This window comes from Chiloscyllium plagiosum, chromosome 10, assembly GCF_004010195.1.
Source record: "Chiloscyllium plagiosum isolate BGI_BamShark_2017 chromosome 10, ASM401019v2, whole genome shotgun sequence".
NCBI lineage: Eukaryota > Metazoa > Chordata > Chondrichthyes > Orectolobiformes > Hemiscylliidae > Chiloscyllium > Chiloscyllium plagiosum.
This window is the reverse complement of record NC_057719.1, coordinates 59,390,993-59,412,618: the sequence shown is the minus strand read 5'-3', so window position 1 is coordinate 59,412,618 and position 21,626 is coordinate 59,390,993. Positions and strand designations below refer to the sequence as shown.

Here is a 21,626-nt window from a genome sequence, read left to right as displayed (position 1 = left end):
GAAACTGCATGAATGAATGAAACGCACGCTGGTGAGTAGTAAACAAAATCTCATGACCCAGCTGTGGTAATAAGTTTAATATCCTTTCTTCTTTTATTAAGTTATGTATAATTTCAAACTAACTTAGAGTATATAAGTTTAGTACTTTTACGAGCATTGATTCTTTTAAAAGACAAAAGGACGAACACCTCTTAATTATGCCAGTGAACCAGATAGACACTCTTAAGGTTGGGGTAGACCTAATAGAAGTGTATAAGATTGAGGGACATGGACAAGGTAGATAGAAGGCAGCTGCTCCTCTTTGTTGAAGGGTTAATAACAAAGGTCCATCATTTTAAGATCAAAAAGAGGAGGTTTAGGGGGGATGTCAGGAAAGAATTTTCACCCAGATTGTGGTGGGGTTCTGTGGTTCACTGCCTGGGAGGGTAATTGAGGTAGGTAACCTCAATTTGTTTAAAAAAAACACTTGGATGACCACTTGAAATGTCATAACATTCAAGGCTGTGGACAGAGTGCTGGAACGTGGGACAAGTGTAGATTTAATGAAGCTTGTGTAGCCTTAATGATTCTCACTTGTCAGCACTTAAGGCTAATTTTTTTTCCATGATATTTCTTCATGATTCTGGTTGTTTCAAATTGTGATCTCTCTTGTCTTCTGTTGATTTTCTATAATTTGTGGAATCCTTTTTTCCGTCTTCTACTTTACAGGCAGCTACAAAATACTTGTTCAAAGTCCCTGTCTTTATTAATTCCCTAGTTTCATAATCTCAGGACTAGTGCTTACCTGCATTTGTCTCTTCCAACGTAGAAGAAACTTTTACTGTTACTTTTATGTTCCTTGTCAGTTTTCTAATAGAGACCAATTTCTCATTTCTAAAACTAATCATTTGTTGGTTTCTAAAACTTCCAATTTTTCTTAGCCTACTCCTAATTTTAGCAACATTGAATTCTTTTCTCACATGGATATCATCCTTAATTTCGTTATTATCAATGGTGCACCCTTCTTGTAGAATCATCGAGGCTGCTGCAGTAGATCTTTTGAAGGTTTGAAACCTATAGATTATTGAAAGAAAACTTTCTTCATACTGACTTGTATTTGGTTGAAAACATTAAATTGGGGTAATCTCTTGGTTCTTTCAGTCATTGTACTTGGTGATTGGGGCAATTAATCTGTCTTCATTCTCATCTTGTGTTTGAGGATTTGATAAAAGGGAATGTCTGCTCACTATTTCCTGTGTCACGTACAGATTAATGTTCTTTAATTAAAATTAAGCACTAATATATTGAGTGAATCTTGCATAGAGCTAACTTTCTGTTTTCAATTGACTGAAGTATTTTGCTCGTGGTTTTGTGGCGCATTGTTTTAACTGAAGAAGCATAGATAAATGGGAATTCTTTTAATAGTTATTCTTGGATTTCATTCACCGTACGGATATTAGCATTTTAAAACCCTAAGACATCATTCCATCATTCAGTGAGATCCTGGCTAATCTGATAATGCATGTTTCCCTTAATGATTGTAATAATCTGTTTATCTCAGCCTTGAATATGAACCATGACCCAGCCTCAATAGACCGATGGTAAATAAGTCCATAGATCCACTATCCTCTGAGCCAATAATTCTTTTTTCTCTGCCTCAAATGGGCAACTCCTTAGTTTGATACAAGAGCCTTTACACAAGTTGCAGTGGCATTCCTGTTCATTTTCAGTTTACCTCATGGTATGATGATGATGATTTTAAAATGACACTGGTTTTGAGTAGCTTGCCCCTGCCCCCAAAAACAATTTTGTAATCTAAATGTGTTTGTTTCTAGATTACGCACTGTCATATAATTCTGCAGATAACTATCTTATTATGATCCTTTTATTTTGTTTGGACAACAGTATTGTTTGCTTTTAAAGGTCGGATTTTGCAGTAAATCTGAAGTGTTACTTTTTGATTGCACTTCTAAATAAAGTGTTTAATTTTTGAAGACTTTCTTCTGACCACTTATGCAAATAATATCCTCACCTCAAATGATCTAGAATCTGACTGCTGCTTTGCAACATGCCACTTAACATTACGATCCAGGAAAATAGTAGAGTTGAGTTTCAAGGATAGTGGAGCTTGGATCAAGACACATTTTTACATTTCTGTCCTGCAGGTGCATTTGACCAGCTGAAACAGAATGCAACTAAAGCAAGAATTCCATTTTATGGAAGGTAGAATTTATAATCAAAAATATTTTAACATGTTATTTGAATAGTAAGTAAACTTGTGTACCTATGATTGCTATTAATTGCAACCGAGGGAATTTTCAAAATGGCAATATTTGTTCAATTCTGATTTTGGACAGCTGCTACAACATTATGAAAAATTTCAGCTGTACTGAACTCAGTAAAGGTTTGAGATTTTTTTCTGTTTTTGTTCTTCCATGGGATGTGGATGTTTCCGACATGGCCAGAGATGAGAAACAATCAGATTTTAATGCATACCAAAGGGTGCATGGAATTAATTGATTCCAATGAAGTTCTCTCTGAGAAGATCTATTTCAGCTTCTTTAGAAATACTGTAGAGAAAATTGGAGCCTTCGAACCTGCTCCTACTGTTCATTGTGGTTGCGGCTGTTCATCCAACTCAGCAGCCTGGTTCTGCTTTCCATAATTTTTGATCCCTTTAGCCCCAAATGCTATATTCAACTCATTGAAATTGTATAACTTTTGCTCTCCACTGCTTTCTGTAGTAGTGAATTCCATAGGATTACCCATTCTGAGTGAAGAAATTCCTTTTCATCTCAGTGTTAAATGTTTTACTTGTATATCCTTAGACTGTGAGCCCTGGTTATGGACTCCCCCATCATCGGGAACATGGTTCCTGCATCTACCCTGTTGAGTACTGTTAGAAGTTTGTAAGTTCCTGAGTTATCCCTCACTCTTCTGAGCTCAAGTGAACATAATCCTAACTGATTCAACCTTTCCTCATATGTCGGTCTTAACTTCCAAGGAGTTAGTTTAGTAAAACTTTGCTGCACTCCCTCAACAGCAGAATCGTCCTTCCTCAGATAAGGAGATCAAAACTACACACGGTATTCCAGATGTGGTCTCAGGAAGGTCCTATATAACTGCAGCAAGACATCCCTGTACTCCAATCCTCTTGTTGTAAAGGCTAACATCCCATTTCCTTTTTTGACCGTCTGCCTCACATGCATGCTTGTTATTCCATCCACTGGCATATGAGGACACCCAAGTCTTTCAATTTATAGCCATTCACTCCTGAGTCATTCCAGGAATAATTCTCCCAACAGAAATGTGCTGTAATCAGACAAATGGTTTGTTCCCCAAATTCATTGCTATCTTGTCGAATGAGCTAAATTAACTCCAATTCTGTTTTGAAATAAAAAGCACGTGCTCATAATACTGATCAGATTGGACAAACATCTGTGGAGACTAAAACATAACTGTTTCAATTTCTTACCTTTCTTCAGAGTGTTTCCTGAAATTAGAGCTTGGTGTATTTTTTTTAAAGTCTCTCAGTTACTGTGCTTGGGTTATAATCATAATGAAATACAGCATCTAGCTCATATTAGCTTCAAAACCTCTGCCAATCACTCGGTCCTGATAAATTAAATGCTTATTTTCAATAACTTCAAATTCAGTTGTTCTATTTTCTTGAACTTGAAGTGGAAAGTTGAAAATGTGGTATATATGGGGTGTTAGCATGTGAAAGGGATTCATGCTTACAGGGAAGGATGTGGACTTAATGCTGATTGTAGTTTGCTTTTGTTCATTTGGAGAAAAAAGGATTATGAAAATGTACATGGCAAGGGAAAGGGAGTATTAGAGAGTAAATCAGAAATGAGCCAAGGTTTCTTTTCTTTATTCAGTTATACAGAAATGGATCCAGTGATCATAGCTGCAGAAGGTGTAGAGAAATTTAAAAAAGAAAACTTTGAGATAATAATTGTTGATACCAGTGGTCGACACAAACAAGAAGACTCTTTATTTGAAGAGATGTTGCAAGTTTCAAATGCCATAGTAAGTTAAAAATTCGATCATGAATGCATACATAGTGCCATATGAAGTTGTTACTGTTGGAAATAAGTATCTAACTTTTGAAATCTATTTTAGCAACCGGACAACATTGTTTATGTAATGGATGCATCAATTGGTCAAGCCTGTGAAGCACAAGCCAAAGCTTTCAAAGATAAAGTGGATATTGCATCAGTCATTGTAACTAAACTTGATGGTCATGCCAAAGGAGGAGGCGCGCTCAGTGCGTAAGTAGTCCAGTTTTCTTTCAATTGAGAAAGTGTTTGGAATTTTGAAGAAGGCAATTTCATAAATGGCTAAGACATGAGGATACAGAAATCCTGTTCAAAATTGAAAGGAATGGATACAATGTTAGAATCTTTTAACTTGGTTTTGCAGTGGATTTGGTTTATTTTTAACTCCAAACTAAATACACTTGGTATTGTAATTAAGGAATTTTTAAGGCAGGAAAACTGGGTTTGATAAAGGAGGGACATCACTTTATGTAGTGAATGGGGTTTGTGCATCATGTTGTCTGGTTTTCACATGATAGTCATATTTTAGCTATTCTACTCGCTCATGCCTTATTTTCTTTTAACTTAGTTTAATTTGAATTTTTTTGTTTCCTTTTATTTGCATTTAACTGTGACAAGAAGACTCTTGTTTATGGATAGTTCTCCAGGTCTTTGCTTTCTTTGATACAAGCCTTATCTTTCACTTTTCTGAATATAATTGAGCAATGTAATTTTCCATGCTTGAATTTTAAATCAGTTATTTTGACATCTTTGTTTCTTGTCCTGAAATGGACAAAAAGTCAAAAGTAAGGAGGCATGGATAATTTGTATTGACAAAAATCAATCTGGCCAAAATGGTCGTTGTGTGTTTTGGAAGTCAGTCATATCAGTCCAAGTACATTGCATGATTTCTTCAGGTTGGTTGGGCGTAAGGCACAAATCTTCAGCTGTTTCATTAGCATCCTCTCCTCCATTAGAAGGTCAGAAGAGGAATATTTGCTGATCATTTCACAACGCTCAGCATCATGTGCTGTCACTTGGATACTGATGCAGCCTGTCAACATATACAGCAAGATTTGAACAACACTCACTGCACGAATATCAGGCAATGATCTTTTCAAGCAAGAGTGAGTCGAACCGTTTGGAGTATGTTGCAGCGTAACCCTGTCTTCACCTACTTTGTGGGCTTCCTTGACATTATCAGTACTAAGTTCTCCAATGTCAAAGTCAACAAGAAACTTAAATGGGGAGCACTCTTGGGGTGCAAGCGTAACGTCCCTGCCTCTGGGTTAGACAACCTGAATTCAAGTCCAATCTGGGCCAGCACTCTAGTCAACAACACAGCTGAACAGGTTGATTAAAACTGTCAATTGACATCGTAGTTACAACTGCAGATCAGAACTTTGTTATTTTGCAACAAGTAACTCATCTGATTTTTGCCAAAGTATGTTTACCATCTAGGGACAAGCCACATGATGATATCCTTCCACCTCTCTCTGAGTGCACTTCTTTTGAAAGTGAGCTTTATCATGCAACAATCGCAACTCCCCATTGCATACTGTACTGAGGTCAGGTTACTCCATATGTTAACATCTAAAGATAAATTATTAGTGTTAAATTGTAGGTCAGAAATGCATTTGTTTCACCATGTAATATGCACCCTGTTTCTGTACATTTGAGTTGTAGAATGTCTTCATATCCATGGTCAGAGACCAACTGAAATGAATATTACATTCATAATATTTCATTGCACAGCTCCTAATGCTGGGAAGAAAATATAACAAGAAATTTGTCAGCAGATCACTGTGATGGATCAGAATAATTCTTGATTTTAGTACTTTGTTTTTTATACTGATAAACTCTATTAGGGCCAACCCTTATGACAATTAAAACTTGGACAACGGTTCTGGGTTTCAGAGCCATTGTGAATGTGACTGCTCTTGAAATGCATCTCGTGTGACCTCAGCAAACCCCAGAATAATTTAACTCTATGGGAATCAGGACAAATCTGATCCAGAACAAAAGGTGATGATTGTGCTTGTTGGAAGCCAACCACCTCAATTCCACAATATCACAGCAGGCTTTCCTCAGCATAGATATTTTCTAATCAACCTGTTCTGATATATTATGCTGCAACCCCAGAGTAGGTGGGATTTGAACCTAAGCCTCCTGGCCTAGATATAGGAACACTCCCATTGCATTACAAAAGCCCTTCCTCAGGATAGTGTCCCTGACCCATCCATTTTCAGCTGCTTCATCAATGCTCATTCCTCTGTAAGGTTAGAAATTAGAATATTCGTTGCTGATTGGCCTTCAACAGCATTTGCTTCTCCTCAGATTCTCTGCAGACCATTTCCCACAATTGCATTAAGTTAACATCCAGGTTCAATGGAAAGCAGATAAACTGTTGGCCTTGATTTCAAAAGGAATGGAGTACAAAAATGAAGAACTCTTAGTAAAATATGCAAGGTACTAGTCAGATCATATTTCAGGCTCCTTAACTAAGGAAAGATATGCTGCCACCGCACACGGTCCAGAGAAGGTTCACTAGGTTGATACCCAGGTATGGCAGAAAAGCTTTGAGGAGAGGTTAAGTAGGTTGGGCTTGTACTCCCTCAGACTTCAGAAGAATGAGAGGAGATCAAATTGAGACCTGCAAGTTGCTTCGGGGACTTGACAGTAGAGATGCAGAAAGGTTGTTTCCCTTGCGGGAGAATGTAGGACCGGAGGACATAATCTCGTGCGTTATTACCCCACAATTATGTAAATGTGAAGTTAATAAGATTGTTTTGGGATTGTCTCTTTGTTAGCATAAAAGGAAGCAATGAAGGGTTCATGTGATTGATTCTGAATGCTGCCTGACAGTAATCTTGGATAACTTGGTTGTTAAAGAGGGGTGGAGCTCGGTTCTTTTACCAGAAAGGAATGCAAGTTTTCACACTTGTAGACAATGGTAAGAGCATCACTGTGGCTGCTGGTGGACTGTTAGTCTCCAGGTCTGTCAGGGAGATATTAAGCATGTCTTGTCTCCGATGCAAAATGATTTTGGGGTCAAGAGGATTGTCAGTTTGGTTTTCTACTTGGATGCAAGTCCCATGTGATTCATATTGGCATGGGGATGAGCTTTAGGAAAAGAAAATCAAAAGAAAGCCATTGAGATATTGTAATGGAAGTTTCTTAAGATCGTAGTGACCCTCTTAAGACAGGTCAGTCATCAAGATTCTGGGTTGGGAAGGGGAGTAGAGAAACAAAGGCCTGCATCTCAAACAGTGAAAATGTTGTCTTTGTTATTTCTTGTGCAAAACCTTTGTGGGAGCTCACGATTAGTCTGTGAGGATTTCAACACCTTTTTTTATGTTAGAGGGGATATTCTCCAGTGTTACCTCTATCGTGAAATTACTTGACTAGGAAAAGAAAATGTACTCAGGACATTGAAAACCATAGAGCTTTGGGCTGGTTTTAAAGATAATGAAAATGTCCACTAAAGAAACAAAATTAAGCATAACCATGATATTATATTTTGTTCTTGTTAAAAATTAATAGGAAAGACTTTTCTGTAGTTGAGTTTAAGTTAACAACTAAATAGTATTTGTTTTACTGTCAGAATTTGAAGTCTTGTTTATTTGTTTTATCTGTTCTTGGTCATTACATATGTAATGATATGGGGCCATAGCAGTTCTCGAGAGTGCCTTACTACCACTCTCACAGTCATCCCTGCATCCCCAAAATAAATCCCAATAGTAAAGGAAAATTATACCACAATGACAAGAGTGCCAGATTCTAGTAGACCTAATTTCATGAAGACAGAACGAGTTGGCTGAGGTGAAGGAGGAATTAATACACAGCTACAGATCAAGAATTGAATTTAAATGAAGGAACTAAGCACTCAACGTAAAGAAGTTACAAACAAACTATGAAACAATTGATATAATCGTTCCAACAAGCAATCACTTAGGGAAGGGCATAGTCTCGTAATCTGATTGAGAAAAGATAGAATCCGGAATATTTTTCAAAATTGTAAGAAAATTCTTAAGGGAAGCTCTGGAGAAAGTGTGTGTGGTATAATTTGAAAATTGCTGATGTTTAACAAGGAGGTTGAATCAAAGAATAATACTGGCAAGGAGTTAAACTGTGAGCTGATTTCAAGTTACAATGAGAAAATGGAGATTTCAAAAAATAAACTTAAAAAAATGAGCTAACTGAAGTCAGCCATGAAGTCCTGTGTGATTGCTTATGAAATACTGATGAAAATACATTTTCATTTAGATTTCACAAGTTTCATTTAGATTGAAGAGTGCTGAATGATAAAACCACTTTCAGAAAATGGGTGTGGGGGATCTGTATAACCGCAGTCCAGTTAGGGAAAAATTGTGTCTTAAAGACAAAATTATTAGCTATGTATACGAAGGAAATTTAGTTAGAAGCAATTTATGCATATTTCAGTACACAAAGTTATACTTGATAAAACTGATGAGAGTTGCATTAAGAGCTGGCAAACATGGCTGATGGGAAAATATAGCAAATGTGGAACATGAAGGACTAGGAAAGCTTTAGACAAGGTACTGCATAAAAATATTAGGGTGTATGGAATTCGGTTTCTGATATGGAGCAAGGTTCATGTGGGTTTTAAATCCTGATTGGTTTGTCCCTGCATTTTCTCCCCAATGTGTTATATGTGACTGGGGGGCAGTATTTAGTCTTCGGAGATAACATAAATAGGAGCTGGAGGAGGCTGTTTGGTCCCTTGAACCTGCAACATCATTCAACAAGATCGTGGCTGATCTGCTCCAGGTCTCAACTTCTCTTTGTCAGTTCATTATAGCCCTCAATAATTCAAAAATGCACTGACTTTTTAAATACTTTCAATGATCTGGCCTCCACATCCATCTGGTGTAGATAATTTCAGATATTCATGATTCACTGGCAAGAAATCTCTCCCACTTTGAGATTCCTCCACGAGTGAAAGCACCTTCTCAATGTAATCTTGTATCTTTCAATAAGGTTACCCTCCTTCAGAACTTATGAACAAAGAGCTAAACACTTCAGCTGTCTTCATAGCCCAGCTCCTTCATCGAAGAATCAGTTGATTGAATTTATTTTGAAATGCCTCCAGTGCCAGAATGTTCATCCTTATGCAACAACCAAAACTGTACAGAGTCCTCCAGATGTGGCCTCCCCAACATCCCACAGAATTGTAACAAAACTTCTGTATTTTTAAACTCTGGCTCCCGAGCAATGTAGACAAAAGTTCAATTTACCACCTTAATTAGCTGCTGCATCTGCATGCTGATCTTTTTTGTATTTCATGCACCTTGCCCAAACCCCTCAGTGCTACACCTTCATTTAAATCATCATCTACCTTTTGATTGTTCCCAACAAACCTGCCACTTTCCTACATTAAACTCCATTTGCCAAGATCTTGCACACTCACCCAAGCTATCTGTATCCCTTAAATTCCTTATGTCCTCATTGTAACATATCCTTCCATTTGATTTGTATCGTCAGCAAATTTTAATATTTGCTCTGCTCACCCTCCAAATTATTCATATGAATAATAAATAATTGACGCCCTTAACTGTTATGTGATCCTCCACTAGTTACATCTTTGCAAGCTAAAGCAGACCCATTAAACCCAATTGTCTTTCCTGTATTAGCACGGATTGAGGATTGGTTAATGTGTTACCCCCTAATACTGTTGAGCTCCTAACTTGCACAAAATCTTTGCGGCACCTTTATTGAATGCCTTCTAAAAATCCAAATGCACTGCATCTTCTCATTCACATTTATCAACTCTGCTTGTTATCTCCTCAAAAAATTCGAACTTTTTGTCAATTATTTCCATTTCACAAGCAGTGTTAACTCTTTGATTGTGTTCAGCTTTTCAGGATGTGCATTTTTTTGAATAATGGGCTAGCACTTTCTTAATGGCAAATGTTCGTTTACCTGGCTTCATTACTTTCTTTGTCTCCTTCCCCTCTTGAGCGCGGTGTAATCTAAGTAGTTCTCTAGACCACCGGCACACTCCCAGAATTCAGTTAGTTCTGAAATATTTTGACCAGTGCCTCCACTATCTCATTAATTGTCATACAAGGTTACATTGTTTATAGTCTTGGTGCAGTATTATGGGACAACAACAAGCGTAGTCTTCAAGTGAAGCACAATTGAACAAAAGTGAATACTTGAACTAAGAAATGTACATGCAGTCAATAAACTTGTTTAAAAACCATAGGAAAATGTCTAGTTTAGAAAAACCCTAGTTTTGCTGTACCCATTTTGTGATGACTTCTCCTAAAGAATTTTTAATTTTATAAATGATAAACATATGCAAGTTTCCCCTCGTGTAACTACATACTCTGTCTACCAAGTAGCTTTTTATGCGTCACTCAAAATGCTTTTAAAATTTTAATCTGTGGATTTATTTTGTCCCCTCTAACTGAAAACTATGCTCAAATTAAAGATTTATCAAAAGCCATTAATGTAAAAGTACAATTTTTTGCAGTAAGATGTTTTGAATTTATCAGTTGAATTGTGTTGCATATTTTTATCTTGAGTGAAGTTTTATTATTTGAAGGCCTTTACTTGTCCCAAAGCTTGTAATTAGTTATCTTGTCCCAACATAACTGTGACAAAATGAACTGAATTAGAAACTTGGTGAATGAGCATTGCAATTCATCTGATTGCAGTTGGATTGTTGACTCTGCTTAAATGTTGGAATATAATTCGTGGCTTTTAGCAATGCTATTCTTCAAAAAAAGAAAAACTTGACAAATGTCTGAAGATTATCAAGGTTTTTCTTTTAAAGCAGCTATATCAGCCAGGAAACTGATTACACTGGGAACTTTTGCTTTGAAAACTGCAGCAAACATGAAACAAAATATCTCCTAATAGTAGTTAAGTTTTGGGCAAAAATATTAAATAAATGTGGAGCTAAATGGAAGTCGTCTGATTATCTTGCTTGTTGTTTTGTTGAATTAAAAGCTGCCTGACACCTGCAAGAAAAAGGGTGCAAAGCAACAAAGTGCTAAAGTTTCATCTTTTGTTACAGAGTGGCTGCCACCAAAAGTCCAATAATTTTTATTGGTACTGGAGAGCATATAGATGATTTTGAACCGTTCAAAACACAGCCCTTCATTAGCAAACTACTTGGTACGTTTTCCAATAATTGTATTGTATATATTTGTGAATAATGTAGAATGCACTAAAACTTCAGTTTTCTGTATTTCAGGCATGGGTGATATTGAAGGTTTAATAGACAAGGTAAATGAGCTGAAATTGGATGACAATGAAGAATTAATAGACAAACTTAAACATGGTGAGTGTTAATTTATAATGGCTTTTAAAGAGCAGAATTTGAAATAAATATTTTTAATATACTGCTGTTTGTTTCATAGGTCAATTCACACTCCGAGATATGTATGAACAGTTTCAAAACATTATGAAGATGGGGCCTTTCAGTCAAATAATGGTGCGTTTAAAATATTTACTACATTGCAAGTAGGTGAAATGAAATTTGGTGCGACTTATTAAACAGGCATTCTTACTAAACATCTTTAAATGGGCTATATAAAACTCACATGTAAGCATTTCCAAAAAAAGTAAAAACTTTTCTTGTACTGAAAATGGCTTTGTGTTGTGTAACTGCATACATCTCTTTATGACTTGGATCATTTTGGTTCTGTTATAAATTTCAATGACCCCTGATAATTTTTGAAGCAGCCAAGTACATTATTTTTCTACAGTGAATTTTTTCCATTGATAAATGACATTCATGCTTTTATGATTTAAGGGTATGATTCCAGGCTTTGGAACTGATTTCATGAGCAAAGGTAATGAGCAAGAATCTATGGCAAGGCTCAAGAAACTAATGACCATAATGGACAGTATGAATGACCAAGGTATTTTGATCTGTACAGCACTCAAATTTAAATGTTTGTCCTGCACTTTTGTGTCAAAATGATTACTTGATAGTTGTTGCAAATACTTATATTTTAAAAAAGTATCTATTTCCATTTTCTGAACGCTCTTTTTTTTGCCTTACTTATACATGAATTTTTAAACTAATTTCCAACTTTTGTCTTTTAATTTAATGCTTTTATAGAGTAAAGAGATGATTTCTGAGAGTCCATGGTGCATATCTTTCTTCTTCCTTGATCTGGTCCATATGGTTGACAATACTGTTCTTTTCTTCTCCATCATTTAACCTCAAAGAGCTACTTTTGCCTGATTCTGTTATGTTGCCTGTTTTGTTAGGTAGTATGTGGCAATCACATTCTGAAAATATTGCTTTCAAAGATTGGTCCCTCTTTCTTCCCTCGATACTGTCTCATGATGATAACTTTCACCCTTTGGTTACCTATCCAGCTTCAGTTCTGAATTACTTGTTGGACCTTGAAGTTTCTTTTTGTGTTGTCACTATTGGCATTCTCCTCAGTACTGAACTGAGCTTGAAATTTCCCATCAGAAAAATGCTTTCACTTGGTCCGTCTGGAATTCCCTGTTTTTCTATTTCCATAAATTGTGAAATGAAGAATATTTCATCATGAAATCCACATGACATGTGCTAAAATTGAGAACTTTAGAAGGGATATAAACATTTGCACAATTCGCACTTACTTTCTTAAAAAATATCCCTTCAGTTGAACCTCTGTTTTTACTTCAGTTGTAAGCATATAAAACTCATGCATCCTTTTATTATCTCCAGTCTCAACTATAATGTTTTATGGGTTTGTTCTCCATTACCTGCAACATTTCACAAACACTTCTGTATCTCGACCTGTATAAACTGTAATGTAGTTGCATGGGAGGTAAGGCCATCAATTCCTATTTTCTTTCCCCCCCAACTTCTTGGTTCGGTGCTTTGAAATGTTTTGGAACATTCCTTGACACTAAATTTGAAACTGCACTTTTTCATTTTCTTTTACCTTCACTTTTAAATGCAAAAATATTTGAATTTATTGAAAAGAACTTGAGGGATTTATCAAACCAGTGTGTGGAAAAAGGGAGGTTAATATTTAAGGAAAGTCCTGAACCAAATCAACGTTGTCCATTCAGCATCTCAACCTTGTTCTACCAGTTTGCCATCCTTATATGATTTGGCCTACCTCCAAGTTCTTAGTAGTGTGGTTGACTTTTAACTGCCCTCAGAACTAATGTAGAAAGACCCTTAATTCAGAGGAATTAGGAATGGACAAGTGCTGGCATTGCAAGTGCCACCAATGTTCTCTTAAAAAAAACAAAGTCACATCCTGGTTGATCTGTACCTTGACGTTAATTTTTGTCTAATCTCTTAACTAGTGCCATATCTTGAGATTTCAAGTTTGGATGGTTTTAAATGGCCCAACAAAAATAGTGAAAGGTATCTAGGAAGGTATGTGGTATAAATAGGGGTAAGCGTGTATAATTACACCAGGTAACCAGGGATGGGGGAATTGATATTAACCTAAAAGAGGGCCTGTCTTGGAGCATGTATGATAACAAGTCAAGTGAATAGCAAAAGAATACAGATAATATTGTATTATAAGTCCCAAATATCATGCAAGAAGGGGATTGCAAATGATAGGATAAGACGATGTGTTCATAGAGACATTTCAATACGATGTGTTTATAGAGACATTTCAGGTAATTAAGAGCAACGTGACGCCTATTTGACAAATGTAGATTGCACTGTAATTGGGAGTTTAAATTAAATGACAAATGTCCTAAATAAAAACAAAATTCTGGCAATAAACTTTGTAAGCAAGTATGAAATTGGGATGGAGAGGAGGCAAGAGAAATTGGAAAGTCCACCGATCAAGTGGAAACCAGGAATTACTAACTGAAAGCTTAGTACTATTACCTGCTTTCCTTCAAAACAGGGAGTTGACAACTGTGATCTGAAACTTTTGAATTCAAATGTTGTAGGAGCAAAACTGAAGTTGCCATTTGAAATATGAGCTTATGTTCTTCAGCCTTCATTGGAAAAGTTCAGGAGGGCAAGGTTGATGTCACATAGAGAATTAAAATGGCAAGTAACATTATGGTTATTCCTGTGGCTGAAAGGAAATGTTGTGCCAAACCATCACCTTAAAAAAAAAAAAATTGCTGTTCCCAGTGATGAAAACTCTGTCAGCACGACAAGGAATCTGTGGCTTTGGAATTTAAGTGATGCAAGCGGTGGAGCAGTAAGTGTCAGTGGGAATAGTCCCTCTGGAATGCTGAGAGAGGAAGGCTGATGTTTTATGAAGATCACAGAAATGTGAGGAGTTGTTCGACTGAAAGTGAAATCAAAACACAAGGACTGTGAAGGTTTATTATGGTTTTGGGATGCAGAGGAAGAGGTCAGAGCCATGTGGGGGCAACTGTTGGACTTGGTTGAATGTTCTGAAAACTACAGTGGAGTACAATATTCTTTTCGAGTAAAAGTGAAGTCAAAATGCAAAACTAGTATGGAAGTTGGTATCGTTGGATGAATGTGACGAAGGGGACCAGGCATGTAGAATGGACCCCTTGCAGAAAGCCGAATGAAAGGGAATGGGATCAAGATAACTATGGGAATTGATGATCTGATTGTGAATATTGATTGGCAGTTCATCCCCTTAAATAGAGATTGAGAAGTCGATGAAAGTAATGCAATTGTGGAAATTGGAAACAGTTGATGAAATTCTTCAGTTATGAGGGAAGAGCAGGAAGACCGCAATGGAGTATTTGGGGTTTGGAAATTACAGGATGTTCAAATAAGGAAGGTATCTAACATAGGACTCGTGAGGAAAAATATCTCCTGTAATCCCTGAGTAGTTAAGCATAACTAGAACTCATGCTGATTTGCTGAAGGCCAATGTTGTTTAATAAATCAAGTTCAGGCAGCTAAAGGAGATTGGTGATGGATATGATTAATTGGCTCGCTGTTCAAAAAAGTGGAGGAGTGGCAAGTTGTCCTCTTGGGAATAGAGATGCATTTGCATAGTATACATTGTAGAGAATGACCTAGTAAGACACAAGAGGTACAAGGTAACACCAAAAATGAAGTAACAAGAGGAAATGATGATATCCGATTCTTTTAAATGGTGTTTGAGAAATGTTTTGAAAGCAGACAAATATTTAGGATCCAATAGCAAGGAGTAGAAATTGTAGCAATTGCTGTGATCTTAGGAATCATACTCTAGGTTCACAAATTGTTCTGTTAGGGAAACTTGCCAATGTCACGTTGTTCAATAACTATTTAGAAATCCGTTATTAAGGTCCTATGTTGGCCCAGTTGTTGGAAATAGAATGATAAATAAGCAGAGAGAAACACAAAAGGCTTATGAAGTCTAAGTTACATCTACTGAACGCAAGTGAATTCGTCTGAGGTAACTAATGCAGGTAAATAGATGTCTGTGCAAGTGTCTTATATGGATTTCTTGAAAACATTCAATAAATTTATGCATAAAAAGACTACAAATAAAAGTGAGAGATTGCTTCCATTCTAAGTGCTATTGTTTTGGTTAGAATGTTGGTTTGGAGGTAGAAGACCAGCAATTGTGAGAATAGGAAGTACTCAATTTGAGATAGTATATTTAGCATGTACTTTCACAATCTGTATTATGATCTTAAATGTTTGTAAATGACATAGACAAAGGCTTGCTGTCATTCAAAATGCGCTGATAACAGTAAGTTAAATGACAGCAGATAGGAACAGAAATTTGCAAAGGGTTGGTAATATATAAATGAATGGACAAAACTGTAGCAGATGGAGTTCACTGGGGAAAGTCTGAAGTCAGCTATTTTGGACTTGGGAAAGATGATTGTGTAAAGCAACACCAGACGGTAGCCAGACTGGGCAACATTGGATAACTCCCACGTTAAGTATGTTTAGAGACTGCACTGCTTTTAAATGAATGTGTTTGATTTTATGCTCATAATTGCACACTGCAATTTACTGATAAACACTCCCTTTTTATCAGAGGTTGCTTTAATTTTTCCTGGAAAGTTTTTCCCACTTGTTCTTGGAGACACTTTCAATCCATTTTCTACATTTGAAACATGATGATTTGGAGCAGGAGTAGGCCAACTTGTCCTCCATGTAATATGACCATGGCTTATCATCCAATTCTGGAGACTCTTTTTGCTTTCTCCCCATACCCATTGATCCCTTTAGCCCTATCTAACTCCTTGAGGCCAAAACATAGTTTTCAACAGCTTTCTATGACAGAATTTCACACACTCACCTGTATCTGGGTGAAGATTTTATTTTTACATCTTAGTCCTAAATAGTTTATCTCACAGGCTTAAATTGTGACCCCTGGTTCTGAGTTTCCCAGTCATTGGGAACATCTTTCCTCCATTTACCATGTCTAAGACTGTTTGAATTTCATAGGTTTTTGAGATTCCCTTCTCATTTATCTGAACTCCAGTGAATATTGTCCGAACTAATCCAGTCTCTCTTCATACATCAGCCCTGCCATCACAGGAATCAATCTGGTAAATATTGGTTGCACTCCCTTCATCGCCAGAACATCCTTTCTCAGATAAGGAGACCAAAACTATGCACATATCTCCCGAGTATGGTCTCACTAAGCTCCTCTACAATTCCAACAAGACATCACTACTTTTGTATTCACATCCTCTTGCTGTGAAGACATTTATTTATTTTACTGCCTGCTGTCCCGGAGTAATTACATTCAGTGTTTGGTTTACAAAGGTACCTAGGTCTTGAATATTCCTCTCTATTTACAGCTGCAATTTAGCTACAGCTAAATTGTAATAATAGCTATTTATAGTTAATATAGCTGTTGTATGGTGGCTTTAATATGTATATTAGCAATTACATTGTAGCTATATTAGGTTTTTTTGGTCATGCATAAACTTGGTGACAGTGCATTCACTTCCATAATAGAAGTCATTCATGTATATTGCTAATAATTATAGCCCCTGCAATGATCCCTGTGGCACTGCACTAGTTGGTGTGCCGTCCTGAAAATGTCACCTTTCTTTCAATTCCCTCTCTTGAGAGTTAGCCAATCCTCTATCCATGCTCATATGCTACCTTCAACAACATGGGCTCTTATGTTATTAAGTAGCCTTAGTTTCTTTTGATTGTTCAAGGATTTTTAAGATTACAGAAATGAGGCAAGGAGTTGGAGTTAAGATGCATATTAGCCATTATCTAATTCAATTCTACTAGAGAGTAGAGGGAAGGAATGGTTCCAGCCATTTGGGAGGACTTTTTGGGAAGGATTCTCTGACTACACTCCTGAATTATCTGGCTCTGATTTTAAAAGGTGTGGTTTCTTGTTCTGAATCCCCAACAAAGTAAATGATTTGAACAGGTTTGGGAGAAACTCTTTGTCACTTAAAAATCTCAATGAAATTGCCCTTCAATTTTCTTTAAGAACTTGAAAGCAGGCTAAAATGGGATCTAGGTCAGACCCCATCTTACATATTGATTTGAGTTCAAGTAGAAATTATGATTTTAAGTCCCCACTTGGTACAGTTGAGAACAGAAGCGAATCAAACAGTCAGGGCAGGCAGAGACAAAGCAGAGAACAAGGTAGGACTAAAAAATTAAACTGCATTCGTTTCAATGCAAGGGGCCTAACAGGCAGGGCAGATGAACTCAGGGCATGGTTATGAACATGGGACTGGGATATAGCAATTACAGAAACATGGCTCAGGGACGGACAGGACTGGCAGCTTAATGTTCCAGGATACAAATGCTACAGGAAGGATAGAAAGGGAGGCAAAAGAGGAAGGAGAGTGGTGTTTTTGATAAGGGATAGCATTACAGCTGCATTGAGGGAGGATATTCCTGGAAATATATCCAGGGAAGTTATTTAGGTGGAACTGAGAATTAAGAAAGGGATGATCACCTTATTGGGATTGTATTATAGACCTCCTAATAGTCAGAGGGAAATTGAGAAACAAATTTGTCTGGAGATCTCCGTTATTTGTAAGAATAATAGGTTGGTTATGGTAATGGATTTTAATTTTCCAAACATAGATTGGGACTGCAATACTGTTAAGGGTTTACATGGAGAGGCATTTATTAAGTGTATACAAAAAGTTCTCTGATTCAGTATGTGGATATACCAACGAGAGAAGGTGCAAAACTTGACCTATATTTGGGAAATAAAGCGGGGCAGGTGTCTGAGGTGTCATTGAGGGAGCACTTTGAGGTCAGTGACCATAATTCTATTAATTTTAAAATAGTGATGGAAAAGGATAGACCTGATCTAAAAATTTGAAGTTCTAAATTGGAGGAGGTCTAATTTTAACGGTATTAGGCAAGAACTTTCAAAAGCTGATTGGGGACAGATGTTCGCAGGTAAAGGGATGACTGGAAAATTGGAAGCCTTCAGAAATTAGATAATGAGAGTCCAGAGACAGTATGTTCCTGCTGGGTATAGGGAATGCTGGATGACTAAAGAAATTGAGGGTTTGGTTAAGAAAAAGAAGGAAGCATATGTCAGGTATCAACAGGATAGATTGAGTGAATCTTCTTAGAGTATAAGGACAGTAGGAGTATACTTAAGAGGAAATCAGGAGGGCAAAAAAGGGACATGAGATAGCTTTGGCAAATAGAGTTAAGCAGAATCCAAAGAGTTTTTACAAATACATTAAGGACAAAAGGGTAACGAGGGAAAGAATAGGGCACCTCAAAGATCAGCAAGGCAGCCACAAGAAGTGGGGGAGATACTAAATGAATATTTTGCAATGGCGTTTACTGTGGAAAAGGACATGGAAGATATAGAATGTAGGGAAATAGATGGTGGCATCTTGAAAAATGTCCATATTATAGAGGAGGAAATGCTGGATGTCTTGAAACGGATAAATCCCCAGGACCTGATCAGGTGTACCCGAGAACTCTGTGGGAAGCTAGAGAAGTGATTGCTGGGCCACTTAGTGAGATATTTGTATTATTGATAGTTACAGACGTGGTGCTGGAAGACTGGAGGTTGGTTAACGTGGTGCCACTGTTTAAGAAGGATGGTAAGGACAAGCCAGGGGACTTGTAGACCAGGGGACTTGTGATATCTGTGCTGGGCAAGTTGTTGGAGGGAATCCTGAGGCACCGGGTGTACATGTATTTGGAAAGGCAAGGACTGATTAGGGATAGTCAACATAGCTTTGTGCATGGGAAATCATGTCTCACAAACTTGAATGAGTTTTTTGAAGGAGTAACAAAGAGGATTGATGAGGGCAGAGCATTAGATGTGATCTATAAGAACTTCAGTAAGGCATTCGAAAAGGTTTCCCATGGGAGACTGGTTAGCAAGGTTTGATCTCAAGTAATACAGGGAGAATTAGCCATTTGGATATAGAACTGGCTCAAAGGTAGAAGACAGAGGGTGGTGGTGGTGGAAGGTTGCTTTTCAGACTGGAGGCCTGTGACCAGTGGAGTGCCACAAGGATCTGTGCTGTGTTCACTACTTTTCTTCATTTATATAAATGATTTGGATGTGAGCGTTAGAAGTACAGGTTAGTCAGTTTGCAGATGACACCAAAATTGGAGGTGTAGTGGACAGCAAAGAAGGTTACCTCTGAGTATAACAGGATCTTGATCAGATGGGCCAGTGGGCTGAGAAGTGGCAGATGGAGTTTAATTTAGATAAAGGTGACGTGCTCCATTTTAGAATGCAAATCTTAGCAGGGCTCTTGCACTTAATGGTAAGGTCCTCGGGAGTGTTGCTGACCTTAGAGTGCAGGTTCGTTGCTCCTTGAAAGTGGAGTCGCAGGTAGGCAGAATAGTGAAGACGGTGTTTGGATATGCTTTCCTTTATTGGTCAGAGCATTGAGTATAGGAGTTGGGAGGTCATTTTGTGGCTGTACAAGACATTGGCTCGGCCACTGTTGGAATATTGCGTGCAATTCTGGTCTCCTTCCTATTGGAAAGAAGTTGTGAAACTTGAAAGGGTTCAGAACAGGCTTGCAAGGATGTTGCCAGGGTTGGAGGATTTGAGCTATCGGAGAGGCTGAACAGGCTGGGGCTGTTTTTCCTGGAGCGCGGAGGCTAAGGGGTGACCTCACAGAGAATTTACAAAATCATGAGGGGCTTGGATAGGATAAATAGGCAAAGTCTTTTCCCTGGGTTAGGTGAGTCGAGAATTAGAGAGCATAGGTTTAGGGTGAGAGGGGAAAGATATAAAAAAGACCTTGGGGCAATGTTTTCATGCAGAGGGTGGTATGTGTATGGAATGTCCTGCCAGAGGAAGTGGTGAAGGCTAGTACAGTTGCAACATTTAAAAGGCATCTGGATGAGTATATGAATAGGAAGGGTTTGGAGATATATGGGCCAGGTGCTGGCTGGTGGGACTAGATTGGGTTGGGTTAGCTGGTTGGCATGGAAGAGTTGGACCGCAGGGTTTCCCTGCTGTACATCTCTCTAACTAAGTCAACTGCAATAGAGTCAATGTTGTTTTCTTTCCATTGTCAGTGAAGTCATGATTATGTTTTGATTTGGAGGTGCCACTGTTGGGCTGGGGTGTACAAAGTTAAAAATCACACAACACCAGGTTATAGTCCAGATTTATTTGGAAACACCAGCTTTAGACCGCTGCTGCTTCAGGTGGTTGTGGAGTGTAAGATTGTGAGACACAGAATTTATAGCAAATGTTTATAGTGTGATGTAACTGAAATTATACATTGAAAAAGACCTGGATTATTTAAGTCTCTCATCTGTTAGAATGACCATGTTAATTTCAGTTCTTTCATAAATAAATTCCAGATCTTAAAGTTAGGTTCTCAAGTGAGCTTTAACAATAGGTGCCATGTTGGCCCAGATAGTGCGTTGAAGGCATGAAGTGCCCTGTGTGAGGCTGTCTGTGCTCCAGAATTGAGACTGATTCTATTTCTAAAAAAATGAATTTACATAATCTTACATTGATTCATGTAAGGTGTGCCATAACATCCCTGAACAGGTCGTTGAAAGAATGTTGAGATCACCTGATCATGTTCTTGTGGTGCAAGAAATGTCCTTTTTCTGAGTTAATAGCCCTGGATTGAAGTCCTGCCCAGTTTTCCAGTTTTTTGCTAAGTTCATGAAGTGGCTAACTGTCCAATATTTCTTCTGTCTTTGGGGATTTATTTTATATTAACACACACATAGGAATACAAATACATATATTATTTCAACCAGTAAGTTAGTTTTTCCAAGCCAGAGATATCTGCAGGTATATAGTTCTGGCTTTAATAAGAAATCATATGGGAAGCCATGCTTGGTCATTTCACGTAGTGTTGCAATGGTTAGGAATATAGCTACAACGTTAATTGAGGACATTGATTGGCAGGATAGGTTCAAGGGGTAAATGACTTGCTCTTGTACCTGTGTAAACTACTCCAGGTAGGAGAACGTATCAGTGGTCAGTGTGTACAGCGGAACCTCGATTATCCGAACGCGATGGACAGGCACTATTTCATTTGGATAATTGATCATTCAGTTAATTGATTCAATGCCTTTCCTCTGGGGCCCAGAGTTTTCTGCGAAGTCCGCTCCCCATTTAGGAGACAAAGCAGCAGTACGTTGTGCGTGGGCCCCTGCCCGCCCCTAGCGTCGTCCAACACTGCCTCCCGCCCATACCACAATCCCGTCCAACACGACCACCCATCCGCCCCCAACCCCATCCAACACCCCCTGCCCGCTCCCAACCT

The 21,626-nt window shown here is 37.8% G+C and overlaps 1 protein-coding gene across 1 annotated transcript in view; it reads left to right on the top strand.

Moving 5' to 3' along the window:
- srp54 (signal recognition particle 54) overlaps positions 1-21,626 on the top strand; it is a 38,150-nt gene that overhangs the window by 11,474 nt on the left and 5,050 nt on the right. Inside the window, exons 8-14 of the mRNA XM_043697871.1 lie at positions 2,145-2,202; positions 3,864-4,014; positions 4,108-4,256; positions 11,068-11,168; positions 11,248-11,334; positions 11,414-11,487; positions 11,809-11,917. Coding sequence (XP_043553806.1) covers positions 2,145-2,202; positions 3,864-4,014; positions 4,108-4,256; positions 11,068-11,168; positions 11,248-11,334; positions 11,414-11,487; positions 11,809-11,917 — 729 coding nt within the window. The remainder of the gene's footprint in view (positions 1-2,144; positions 2,203-3,863; positions 4,015-4,107; positions 4,257-11,067; positions 11,169-11,247; positions 11,335-11,413; positions 11,488-11,808; positions 11,918-21,626) is intronic.